A 13344-nucleotide genomic window follows, 5' to 3' on the forward strand; every position below is an offset into this window, starting at 1 on the left:
CCTTACACACCTAGGGGCGGTATAGCGTGTTGTTAATGCTGCTAGGGCAGCCAGAAAATACATTTGGAACGGCCTTTAAACAGGTTGAACTGTGTATAGCTTGCTGAGATCAGCCGGATCCTTAAAATGGCAAGCACTCCCATTGTTTTCGCTGGCGGGGCATTATGGGAAAGATATGCGGTGTCAATTTCAAGAGAAAGGGGGAATGTTAAAGGTCCTGAGGTGGTCAAAATGATCATTTCCTCGATCAGGCGCCTCGAAAGTGGATCAGCCATGGTTGAGACCATAGATTATAGACTCTGATGGTAACTGCATGAGTAGTGCTCATTATGGAACTGGTCTGGGGCCGAAAGCTACAATCCAGGCATATAAGGCCAGCCTCTGCCTCTAAGAGTAAGACAGCTCCTCCAACTCCAAGGCTTACGGTCTTACCCTTGGCAGCCCGAACTCCACTGGCCAAGAAAAGCAGAACGATATCAGTGCCATCGACTGGCTTCTTGGCTCGGGCTACCTTCCGAACATGTTCTACGTTACATACATCAAGATTCAAGAATGCCAATAATCGGAAGAGATTCATGGCTGCAAGTCTGACCAGGCTGTGTTCCTTGGATATTGAGGTAGTTTATACCTCCTCCAGCGTGGCCATTCATCACTGCCTACACCATTAACCTCCCCCTCCCCAAACTCCATGAATTCATTGATTTCTGCTAATAAAGCTCCAGTCATCTGACTCTTACTGGAAGCCTGCTTATTCATCACCCCGAAGATCCTACATTCCTCTTTAATATTTATTGGGAGCCAGTTGACCTGGTGACTTGTCTCTACTCATTCCAGAAAGCATGGTATTATTAAGACTGCTCCCACTCAAACTGCCTCTTGCACTCTGCCTAAAATATGTTGCCACAGACTCTCCAACTCTTTGTGTCAAACAACACAGTCAAAGCTGGTCCGGGGGCGATTTCACAATCTCCACCTATCCTGCAGACGAATCTCCGCTTGGAATGAAGCTGTTCTCTGTGAACGGTGATTTTGGATCTTTGAGTCATAAAAGACACTTCAGTGATGCCTCGGGGCTCTCGCTGTTTACACTACAGTGAAAAAAAGCCGGCGTGACATGGTTTGTCTTCCTTCCCGGAGACGAGCGCGGCTCTCAACCCGTCGCTACAATCGCCACGAAGTGGAGCCCTTTTAAAGACAAATTCGACGTACACTTTAGGAATGCGGCCGCAGATGGAGAGGCAACAGTCCTGGAGGTACGGGGCCAGAGTGTATGGAAAACAAAGACACACGTCTACTACAAAGGTAGCTTGGTGATGATAGCCACGCTAACAGACGTGGTCTCCGTCTATGTGCCCGGCAAGCGTCCTGAATGGACGATAGAGGTTGCAGAAGGAATGGATCTATCACTGGTAAGTGCTTCTTCTGCTCAATGTGAGCAACGGTTGAGCGTTGTCTGACTGCTTATCCAGGCGTCTGTTATTGCAGTCCTCTTAGCTACACTGTTATACTACAGCAGTTTGCCGTCATCTCATTCTGGCTCCAGTCCCAGGGACGATGAAGATTGCATGGGCAGCAGCAAGAATGAATGAACAACTGGGGTCATGATATCTTCAACTGCCAGCAATCAGAGGATGAAAGCTACGTTTTGACAACTTTTTATGATGGCTCCAGAACGCCCTTGCCTTGTATCTGTTGAAATGCAAATGATAACAGAATTATCATAATGATATCGACTGGTATAGACTCGCTCTAGTCTCCCTGGAGTAAAAGAAAATAAACAACCCTAAGATTGTCAATCCTCAAAGAGCGCTTCTACCTCTAAAACAGCGGCGTAACACTTTTAGTATAAGTGCTGCTCTTGCGGGTGAGGATCCGATACTCCGTACGTCCTCATCTCCCCTGGTGATGACAGCTGACGTCTAACCCACACCATATACGGAGTCGAAAAGGGTAATTTTGTGATGTCAATAGGGTCTGCACGACCTAGCCTATCTAAATATCATCAAACATGGCAAATCTAAGGCATTTTCTCGCATAGAATCCGCCATCATGTCATTATCATATTTCGAAATCTCTGGATAGTATCAAAAGATTGGATGATCTGATTCTTGAGTGGTAGATCACTGAAATAATCTAATAGCTTAATTCTACTAACAGGAAGGTAAAAAGAGTGAATGGAAACAGTTCAAACATGCCTATCAGGCAAACAGCGATTTATATACTTGTCAAGTTGTCAGCTGACCTAACAAGCGTCCTAGGCCTTCCATGGGATGAAGGAGGGGGTGATATCAACATCTGTCTACTTGTCCCTCGGATCCAACTGCATTCTGGTCTCCTAACGATCTACCAGCTTGGCGAATGAACCAAACTTCGATTTTGCTTTGATTATCATGACTGTCAATCAGGCTTCCTCACTATCACTGCCATGGATAGCAGTGATTGTTGCACTTCTTCTGCCCGCATCATCTGGCTTGAGTGTTTGCGAGATGTGTAGACCTCGGGAACTGCGCAATGCTCCCGGTATTTTCTGGCTTATCAAGTGTATCAAACAAGGCTAAAATTTGACATGCCAGGGGTGGGAATCGATCTCACCATGGCATATAGGTAAGCATCCATCCTTGCCCATTCGCAGTCATTCAGGTGCTCAAATATTGCCGCGCCAGAACTGCGGCGATTCATTTCAAGAACGGCACCACTCGGGATCTAATCAAGATAGATGGTACGCAGGAGTATCGGTCAGCGATGAGGATGATCGCGGACGATGCGCAAAACGTCCGAAATGGCATGGAGTCGTCAATGTGGGAATTTTCTTGCTGTTGCTGGAGATTTGCTGATGGTAAACGTCTAGGAAGAAAATCCGGCTTCCTCATCATAGGGAGAGGATAGTCAATTGGCGATCACCCTGGGAATGGTACCGCTTCATCTCAGGGAAACTCCACCAGCTGGGAATGGTACCGCTTCATCTCAGGGAAACTCCACCAGCTTATAAACCCACCTGCAGTACCAATCGCGGAGTTACCTGATGACTGGGTCTATGCTATAGCTGCCATGCTGTCCGAGATAAAGTCTGCTGCCCTGGACACCCTGGTCCCTCCATTAAAATATAACTACGTGCGTCTTACATGGCCTGACTTTGAGGCTGATACCGGTCACATCTACAAGGGTCGCTTTGAACTTGCGTGTCGCGTAGCAGGTCTAGAAGGTATCGGCCAGGGCAACATCGCTTCATACTACGCTTTGCAACATGAAGGGACGTATGAATCGGATCAGGCCGCCATGCTTGTAATCAGCTACAACGCCGCCAGTCTCGGGATCACCCTCAACACCCTGGTTGATGGAGATGCAGACTGTCCATGGCCTTTGCGGCTTGTTGAGGATGGTGACCACGCAGCAGAACATGCATTACTCCAAAAAGACCCCGCAAAATACTGGCATGAAGTTCGAGACCTGCTGCGGACAGCGATCGGGAATGAGACTGTCGATTGCCTTCTTCTTCTGGGCTCCCATGCGCGCGATCCTGGCTTGTTCCGGGCTGTCAGGGATGTCTTGGAGGGTCAACCAGGCATCAATCTATCTATACTAGACCGTTATAATCCAGCTATCCCCCATGACAGTCAGGATGAAGACGAGCCGCTGTTCACTGTAGCAAGAGAAGGGAGCATCGTTGCTAGATATGGCATGGAGACTGGTTTCTATGTATGCATTGAGCTGCCTTCTTGTATTGCATCGGACGAGGAACAGGACGGGCATTCTGAGTTGTAAAGCACCGAGATTGGAATCAAGATCACCATGTTGCCAGCAGCAGTCCTGAGTTTCACTGTACGATTTACATTTATAAACGATGGATAGGTAACAGCCGGGTTGAGTGCTTGCTCGAAGGTGACTGGATTCCAGACCTATTTGCTGTATATACGCGGAGGGGAACCCATGTTCTGGATGGCAGCGAAGGCCTTTTGCATGTTGATTCAGAGTAGGAAAACTTGGATATGATGTTGCGCAGGTGAGCAATAAGTATCCCATAATTCTTTTCGGGTCTAAGCTGCCGAATTGATGCAATTCCACTACGTTACTGTAAGCCGAGTTAAGTATGTTCTGAGGCGAAGGGAAAAGTCCTCCGTGCATACAGAGGGTATAAAAGTGGGGACTGAATATTATCTTTACTGTAATATGATTGGTTATGTAATTACCTTGCATTAGCTCCCGCCGCTGGTCCCACTTAAAATATAGAAATAATACCACTAAGCTAAAAAGGTGTCCAGACAATGTACTCGTCAGTCTAGGGCTTCATATGCATAATCATAGTGGTATCTTATTCCAACAAAATGCTCCATGGGACCATGCGTCTGATTGACTTTTAATGAAATCGACGAAATCGGTCAGGTCTAGTAGGATGGATCAAACTCGATATAATCAACGAAAAGAAACGATGGAACCGTAATGTGGCCATTGCATTCAGTCTGTCTCGGTGGTTCGAATCTCGCTAAAGATTCTTGGGAAGCTAAGGTACAACAAGAAGGGCGGGTATCACAGGAGGAATGCGACCCGATTCCTTGTACGAGATCATTTGGCCCGGTACATTGCTTTCTAGGCATGAAACCCCTCTGCACTATAGGAAACCTTGTTTCCTCCAGATTGACTCCGCATAATCCCCTTCCACTGTGTCGGGTTGGGTGGTTGATGCAATAGATGAGGTTTCCCAACTAGGAAGGTAGCGGGTCCGGAACGCTGGTAAATCCGTTACAGTGGGTGAGTCAGCACTACCTGCCTCAGGCACAAACATTTGGTGACCAGTGCCGGGCCCTCGAGACTTCCCTCATGCCCCCATTGGCTTCCCGCAATGATACCGGCCGCCCTTCTTTCTCTTCCGAATATAATGTTTTGTGTTGTTTTGTCTTTTCGGATGTTTTTCGCGTTTTCTTGATCTTCTGGTTCCCGGTCCGAATGCTCCTCTTGTTCGCTGGCGTTCCTCACTGATATATGCTGAGCGATGCCCTTCCCTATTCTATTTCTTGCGAGGTGGCAAGACCTCCAGGATTGCTGAACACACCCCGTTGCCACCCTCTCGGACCAGCAGCCCACGCTTACGGAAGCTTGTTCGAGGCATGATGGCGTCACCACCGATTTTCTCTGGTAAGTCCGGAGAAGATGTGGACCTCTATATCCGTCAGTGTCGATTCCAGTGGCTTGGCATGAATCTTGACCCGAAGGATTTGAACGAGGCTATTGCCACGACCATGTTTGTTGGCCTTAGAGATACTGCCTTGAGGTTCGCACGAGCGTTGCCGAAAGCAGACCGTGAAGATTTGGAGGTGCTTCGGCGACACTGCGGGGGACTATCGGACGGTAGCGAGCTCCCTGACCTTGTCCTTGACCTTGACTCTGTTGACCCTGATTCTGTTGTCCTTGATGAATCTTCTGTTGCTCTTCCACCGACAGGGGTGCGTTCGTGCACACGGGAGCAATGTGACCAGGCAAGCCACACCTGTAGCACAGTCTCTGAGATGCTCCTTGGGACGGTTGCTGAGGCCGATTTGTTGGTTATTGTCGAGGCCCCGAGAGATTGAGTTTGACGATCTGATCCGCCAATTGTTCAAACATTTTTGTTTGGTTGTTCACAGCATCTGCAAAAAGTTCGTCTTTTGATTTTATACCCTCAGTAAAGTCATCCCGCAGTTCAGGGGAGTCATCTTCACAGGCTTTTGCGATCTTGATGGCTTCCTCCAGCTTGATCATTCTACCAATAGCCTTTTGAGTCTGCACGTGCACGCTATCTCCCGTATTAGCTGGGCGAGTCTGTGCGGCCAACACCAGGGGTTTTAGCAGGTCGTGAAGCTGGGCCGCAAACTGTGGCAGTGCCTTCACCACGTTGTTGCATTCTATCCATCGTGATATGGAATGCTCTTGGAACAGTACCCACGCCTTCTGGGCTTCCCTCTGGCCAAGTCGGTGGACCTGACCGACAGCTTGAAACAGGGTGTTCATGTTCAGGGGGGGCTTAAGTAGAACCACTCGGCTGCACTCGCTGTGGAGATTCAGCCCATGCGCACCGCACTGGTAGGAGGTGAGGAGGACCTCACAGTCGGAGATAGGCTTGGTGAACCGCTCGGCGGCCTCACGCCGAGCGTTCTCGCCCATCTGCGCCCGTATTGTCGCATACCTCACCCCCAGGCTGTCGAGGAACATTTCGGTTAACCACAATACCATTGGCCAGTGGACAAAAAGGAGAAACCTCAGGCGCCGTGCCCCTGACTGTGGCTCATGCCACAGTCCCTCGGTCCAGAAGATGCGGAATAGATAACAGAGCTTCACCGTATCTGCCATCAGGTAGCGGGCCTGTGCCAGCCATGTGATTGGCATCATATTGCAGGTCCCCTCAGTCATGCGCCACCAGTAATCTGAGAACCCATGATCGCCTCGCTCTATGCTCTTAGCGATTGCCGCAGCCATCGTGTCAGACTCATCGTCGGCGGCGCGGTAATAATCGTCGAGCGTTACGCTGAAGGACAGGCGACAGAGGAGGCGCATGACGCGCCAGTGCGGTTGATATCAATCGTAATAATAAGTTTAACGGTCGAGGTAGGAGTCTCTAACCAGCCTCGCGCGTCCAGAGCTAGGTTCCGCGTTGACTCTGAAATAGCCAAGTCCCTCATCTGAGTCTCCATCTGACTCATTATCCTCTAGGTCCTTTGGTTCTGCAGCACCCCTAAACGCAAGCACATAATTCAAGACCAATGCATTTTGAGGATCTGGGTATCTAGACGGGGACAATTCTCGGGATCATGGGTTTCAAGCGTGATCGTCTGGCCAAAGAGGAGTGAATGATTGTTGCGGACATCATGCAGACCAACATCATAGTCTGATGGGTGGAGATCTGATGGCAGGCCAGAGCTACCTTTTCAGGCTCATTTAAGCCAGATGCTTTCAGCAAGACGTCGCAGATTAGCCTGAACCAACTCAATGTTGATTTTGCGTGGGATTTTTGCTTTTCGCACGAAGAGGCTTTCAAACTTAATCGAGGGGCTCGTTATCAAACAAGGTATCGTTTATTGGGGGCGCCAGACTATGGCCTTCTGCATCATTGCAGGATGTCCGGCATTGGTCTTCCATCTTTCCAGCACATCGGGGATTCGTCGATTCACTAATATTGTTAGTGAGATCTTCACGTCGCCTTCAGACTTCTCTAGCCAGAAGCGGGCGTCCTGGTCGAGCTTCGATTTCCGTAGGGGAAACAGCGATCTGCCTCGGGGCAGCAGGCGAGTCGTAAACCGGTGATTGGAGCGAGTGTGAAGAAGGCGTGGATGGCGAGCGAGGTCGTTCTCGGTGATCCGAGAAGGAGTTGGGCGGAATGAGGTCTGAAATCAGTAGAGGCTTTTCCGGTTTTTCCGCATCAGTGAGTGAAGGAGGTGTAGTTTCAACTGCTGAGGAAGGTGCACTGTCGCTGAGTGAGGGAGGTGTAGGCTCGGCCGCCGAGGAAGGCGCGGAATCGCTGACAGGGAGAGTCGGAGCAGATGCTGGTTTCGCCGGGCTCCAGTCGATGGCTTTGGAGATGGCTTTTATCTCCCTATTGACCAAGTATCGACCGGTAACCCAATCTAGCGGGCCCCAATATCCACAACTGTTCAGCTCTGAGGCAGGTGGGGTTGGGAAGTCGTATCGACTGAGGATGTCGGAGAGGGTGTTCGTGAACCCCGGCTTCGCCCAGTTTCGGAAAACTGGAAGCAGAAGAAAACTGTTCAGTCGCTGGATTCGATCGAGTAATTCTGTTGATAGAGAATCGCCTCGAGAATCCATGCGTAGATTGTCGTAATTCTGATGGATGCCGGAGAATCTTCTCCAAGTCGGTGGCAGCAAAACTTTTCTTTGGCGATGTTCGATCACATAAGTCTCGGCGGATAATGAAGATATGCAACGAACCGAGCCGGAGTTGCTCTGACCCAGTAATGATAATGCTCCACCATTGTTCCCCAGCCGACACATACATTATCCTGCAACAGCTGGCCACAGAGCAGTGTTCAGAATTCTGGTTATGTCGGTAGAACCATCAGGATGAAGACAGCCATCAGTGCCACCATACTGTTTCAGGTCCTTCCAGTCTTGGATTTTGTCCGCGATGTACCCTGCCAGGGTCATTCTCTGGTGAATTTATCCGCTACAGACATGATCGAATCAAATTGTCCTTTGTCTGGTAATGCGACAATCTCCGCGGCATTAAGAATCTCGGCCAACCGATAATGGCAGTCTAGAAACGCTGGATCTGGCAGGGGGAGATTTTCCGCGCCTTCACTGCATTGAACCCTGACCTTACGATCATTAGGCCGCAAGCACTCCTCAAGGAGGGAGGGGAATCTCCTATAAGTCTTCATGGTGTAGACATTCTGCTCTTCCTTTCAAAAGACAGCAATGTGTAAGTAGAATGATTAGAATGAAGGAGTAAATAAGTTGGACTTACTGTCCTGACAAAGGCCAGATCAAACATTTTGAATGATTTGTGCAGGAAATTGAGCAACATCATCCCATTTGATGAGGTCCTCAATCTACTACAAGACACCATGGGGAAGCATTTCTACAACACTTCCCACCGCTTCGAGGATTCATACGAGTCAGTTTATGAGACAACACCATTAGATGTCTAGGAAAAATACCTCGCTTGCCGCCCAGGATGTGTAACTGCAGGGTATGATGCAGGCACACTCCACGTAGCCATGGAGCTCATTAGCTGGCTGCCATCCATTCTGCTTCCATTTCTTGGTATCTAGATGGCCAGTGATACAACAGCGATAATCATCTCGGCGCGAACACTCGTCATGGAAATGTGGATCTTGGACCTCTTTGGGCTTCCTTTTCTTAAAGGGCAATTCAGGTTCCAAGGGTGTATGAGTACAACTCTCTGCCATCACTAAGATTAGATCAGCATGTATACTCTGCAATTTTTTTCTCTCAAATCACATATTGTCCATACTTGGGTAAAGGACACCGGTGAGAATGTTATGGAACATTTCCCATAACTTGTTGTCATCATCGCCAGCCTTGACGATGTCTCTGGCCGTAGAAGTTTGACCGTCTGGTGGAAACCAGTCTAGAAAGGCATTCAGGGAGGGACGGAGATACTCCTCTTGCGGTCTGTTTCCATTCTTATAACTCTCCACCCTCGCCCTGGCGGCGTCTATCAAATCCGGGAATGTCTCGGGCGGCTCCGCCTCGGTACCGATCACAGAAATGCTATGCACTGACTTGGGGGTCCGGGGGCTGCCCAGCCAGTCGGCGCGACTTCCGGGGGGAAACAGGGCCGCCTTGCTGGGTACGTTTCGAGCTACTTCGAGGCATTATTCCTAATGCTTGTGCGCTGTGGAGTACTTACCGAAGACTCGGGGTCCTCGGTGAAGAGTGAGTGGGGAGTGGTTGGGTAATTTGGTTGACAACGACGACCACGAGGTTCCGCAAGGGAGTTTGATCGGGTTGAAAGGAAGAACGGATCGGACGAGGCAGAAGGTGAAGAGCTGGAAGATGCGAAATAGGACAGCAGTAGTAAATAGTAAAGGGTAGACGACTATCCTTGAATGAATAAACAACCGAGTTGAAGATCAGGTACGGAGTACCTATGATGTGGTGGTAATCATAATACTAAGGTAATACCATAGTTAACATTAGCACAAGTATTAACGTGGGCACTAAGCTGTATTTGGAGACTTAGGGCTACATTCTAGGGCTTTGACGTCACACAGGCTACACAGCATGATATGACAGACACATCACAAACCACGAGATACCATTCAGGAACGTCTCAACCATCCCCCTGAGCCGCTCCTGACAACATCCTACGGCCACTGCGGCCAGACTCATTGCGCCGGTATGCAGGACATGTGGGGTCAGAAGAGGAAGGGCTCTGGCTGCGCACATGTTATGATCCGGAGAAAGAGGGCTCGCACGAGAGCCTATGGAATGAGTTTGTGGTTGATGCTGGTGCCATCGGGTAGCACTCTCTAGTCCTCGACGACAAAGAAGTATTTGTTGATTTGGCAGGGTTTCTCGAGATCTTCCCAGAACGCGTAACAAATGAGAGGGATTATACGGTTGTTGAGAAGCGGGAAAGTCTCCCTGGACGCATCCGAGGTCCACCATACGAAAGGCCAGGGAGGAATAGAGAGTAGCGGACTGGGTTACGGATTTTCCAGTATGTCTAGAACAAGTGGATTTACACCCTCCGGTTTCCTCCTGGAACAGACAAATGAAGAATATAATCTAGTCAGAACACTAACTGGTCTTTTTTCCTCCGTGAAATGAGCGGGTATCATGTCTCAACAAGCTAAAAGGCAACAGTGGTACCAGGGCAAAGTCCATCTCATGGAATTACTCGCATCTGGCAATGCCTAAGGCCAGAGGCATCGTCTTGCCCGGTGGGAATCACACCAACCACCCAAACAGTAGTGTGTTGGCGTCCATTGCTCATCAGGGTCTTTTATAGACCGCCGCTTCCAACTCACACTGATCGTGTCGCCATCGGCCCGTTCAAAATAAACGTCGTTGGTGTAGAGGGTACTCAACATGCCTACAGGAGTCCAATCTAGCCCAAAGCTGGGTCCCTCGGCCTCCTAGTGTCAAGAGTGAGAGACTCCTCGCTCCCCCCACTCAACGAATCCTGCGCCTTTATGCCGACACCAGCATAGTTCTTCTGCCTCACCGGCTGCAGGCACAGCTGGCTCGAGTCGTCCTCCAGCCGCTGGAATCCGTCACCGGCAGCGGAGGGGTCTGGTTTGGGCCCCGCAGACGGGGACGAGGACTTGGGGCCTGTTCCGTTAGGAGTGTAGACCGACCGCCCCAGGAGCGGTCGCATCATAGGGACCGAAGCGAGGATGACGGCGAGGCAGGGCTCGAGGCCGCTGAAGATGTTGGCGCGGGGTATCGTGTAGGTGATGTCGGTGAAGTCCATTGAGGACAGCACGGAGATGCGGAGGGCGCTGATGACGCAGGTGCTGGTTTGGATTAGCATCACGAAGATACAAGAGTACGGTGAAACGGCCCCTTACACTACTCCCAACCCAAAGACGGTGATCAGGGTCGCCTTCTTATACGTTGCCATCTGCAGCCGATACAGCGACGGCATCGGCGTCACGAGCACGGCCACGTCGGTGACGAGATTGATCACCCCCGTCACCGTGAAGGAGGTGACCTGGTCTCCGCACGATCCGCCGGGGATGCTCTGGTCCCAGTTGAAGGCGAAGGGCCGGCAGATGAGACACCCGGCCAGGATCGTCGCGATGGTCCACGCGACGATGACGCCGATGGTGGCCCAGGCGATCCGCACGACCCGCACGACGGGGAAGATCCGGAGATACAGCAGCAGGATGGAGATTTTCGTGCAGCTGAGGCTCAGCACCCAGAGGAACTGCAGCGGGATGATCAGCTGGAGCAGTTTGGTGATGGGCTCCATCCCGTAGACGGCCACAATCGATGGGACATGGTCGAAGCCGATGCCGGCTTGGAATACGCCGGTGATACTGATCGACTGGAGACCGACGGCGAATATCTGCAGGGCCAGATGGTATAAGTGATATGTAGATAATTAAGAGGGGGCTTCTGGCTTACGCAGGCGGCAATGAGGAAGTAATCACTTAACGTCCACTTTTTATGCGCGATATGATGGGCGAACAAGCGCAAGGACACTGCGACGACGGCCAGGATAGAGAAAGTGAGGGCCACACCAAGCACAGACCTTTGGGCCTGGGTCTGGATAGGGAAGATGACCGTCATCTCCTAAGAGACAAGCTGGTGAGAGACTGGCAGACAGAGAGAGGGTGGACTTCTTCAATTGTCCTCCATCAGGGCATGTTCGGGGTTAAAAGCCATGGGATTGGGGCCAGAAACATTGCAGGGATCAGAAATTAGGATCTCATCTGACAGGGGGAACAGGCCCGCTTTTCGTGCTTTTGACACTGCTTCCTGTAGCATTGATCGTTGATATCGAGTGCATAATAAGTACATATTGCTACTGTCTGCTGTCTACACCACGAATAATAGAAGCTTGGTATGTCAATTCATGGCTCGAGCAATCCGAAGAGTACCATATCACATTTGCCAATTTCAATTTTATGAGACGTGTCCTACAAAATAACAGAATCTGTAACTTCATGCTACCAGTTCCCCCATTCTGCTCGGTGTTGATCCGTCATGCCCTAGTCAGTCACTTATGGCTTGGCCTGCTTCACGTCGTGGAAATAACCGCTTCATTGGCGGGTCATTTCTCGCTTTCTCTTTAGCGCCTTATGGTTGACTGGGATCGGCAAACTGAGTCAAGAGCATTAATAATATCAATATCGCCTCAACAATCATCAATGCCGGCCAAATGCCGTTGCAGGCTAACTAAGTACTACTACTAGAACAAGTACTAGTCTCAGGCCTGAGCACCACTCCTCCCCGGCCAGCTGCAATCGACAGCTCAAGCCTCACTCTTAACACATCTCAAACGTCTATCTCTTGACGTCAGTATGGCTGCCGCTCCTGTCGTGATTGTCCTCGCCATAGGCCTGTTGACACTGTTGTACATCGGTAGAAAGAATGGCAGCAAGAAGGACAAACTCCTGAAACTCCCTCTCATCGGCGACCTCCATAGCTCCCCCATCGACAAGCCTCTGGCAAACTGGGACTCCTGGGCCCGACAGAATGGCCCGATAGCAGTGCCCCGACTGTTTGGGATCATCCCAATCGTCGTGCTCAACTCGTACGAGGCCGCGACGGAGTTGTTCAGCCGCCGCAGCCAGTGGTACAGCAACCGTCCGGCCTCGGTAAGCATGGAGATGATCACAGGTGCTCAGCCAGGACAGTCTCGCTTCACGCTGATGCACGACTACGACGAACACCTCAAGCTGCACCATCGCATCCTATCTCCCAGTCTCGGTGCGCTCGCCGCCCCCAAGTACCAGCCCTTGATGGAACTCGAGTCCAAACAGCTGCTGGTCGACCTAGTCAACGCGTTGCGGCACAGTCCGGACAGCACCACGATCAGCACCGACGCTATCTACCCGCTACTGGAGCGCACCCAGTCCAGCGTCATCCTGGCGCTGCATTACGGACTGCGCATCCCGCACGCCGACGAGCGCATCCTGCACGAGATCATCGACATCCAGGCCCAAGTCACCCACCTCGCCGCCAACCCCGGCCTACCCGATCTGGTCCCGCCCCTTCGCCACCTGCCCGCCGTCCTATCCCCCTGGAAGCGCGCAGCGGACCGCCTCTACGCCACCCAGGTCGACCTCTACATGCGCCTGTTCCACCACGGAAGGGACACCGCTGGCTGGAACGCCACGAAGCAGGCCATCTCCACCGCGGGGAAGTACGCCCCCGCATCAC

The 13344-nt window shown here is 51.0% G+C and overlaps 3 protein-coding genes across 3 annotated transcripts; 1 reads left to right on the forward strand and 2 right to left on the reverse strand.

Moving 5' to 3' along the window:
* Positions 1-2390: 2390 nt before the first annotated feature.
* On the forward strand, positions 2391-3762 carry CDV56_103778 (uncharacterized protein; the record flags this gene model as incomplete). Its single annotated transcript, XM_026757397.1, has 4 exons — positions 2391-2520; positions 2574-2604; positions 2664-2772; positions 2929-3762. 4 exons carry the CDS (start codon positions 2391-2393, stop codon positions 3760-3762), a joined length of 1104 nt encoding a protein of 367 aa, XP_026610958.1.
* A 1776-nt stretch (positions 3763-5538) lies between these two features.
* Positions 5539-6525, reverse strand: CDV56_104095 (C-terminal helicase domain-containing protein; the record flags this gene model as incomplete). Its single annotated transcript, XM_026757714.1, has 1 exon — positions 5539-6525. One exon carries the CDS (start codon positions 6523-6525, stop codon positions 5539-5541), a length of 987 nt encoding a protein of 328 aa, XP_026610959.1.
* A 645-nt stretch (positions 6526-7170) lies between these two features.
* CDV56_104254 (uncharacterized protein) lies at positions 7171-11748 on the reverse strand (the record flags this gene model as incomplete). The annotated part of the gene is made up of 7 exons (XM_026757873.1): positions 7171-7712; positions 8960-9310; positions 9359-9497; positions 10482-10589; positions 10679-10970; positions 11025-11524; positions 11584-11748. The coding sequence occupies 7 exons, from the start codon at positions 11746-11748 to the stop codon at positions 7171-7173; spliced, it is 2097 nt and encodes a 698-aa protein (XP_026610960.1).
* Between the last annotated feature and the right edge of the window lie 1596 nt (positions 11749-13344).

This window comes from Aspergillus thermomutatus, assembly GCF_002237265.1.
Source record: "Aspergillus thermomutatus strain HMR AF 39 chromosome Unknown NODE_263, whole genome shotgun sequence".
In the NCBI taxonomy this organism is placed as follows: domain Eukaryota; kingdom Fungi; phylum Ascomycota; class Eurotiomycetes; order Eurotiales; family Aspergillaceae; genus Aspergillus; species Aspergillus thermomutatus.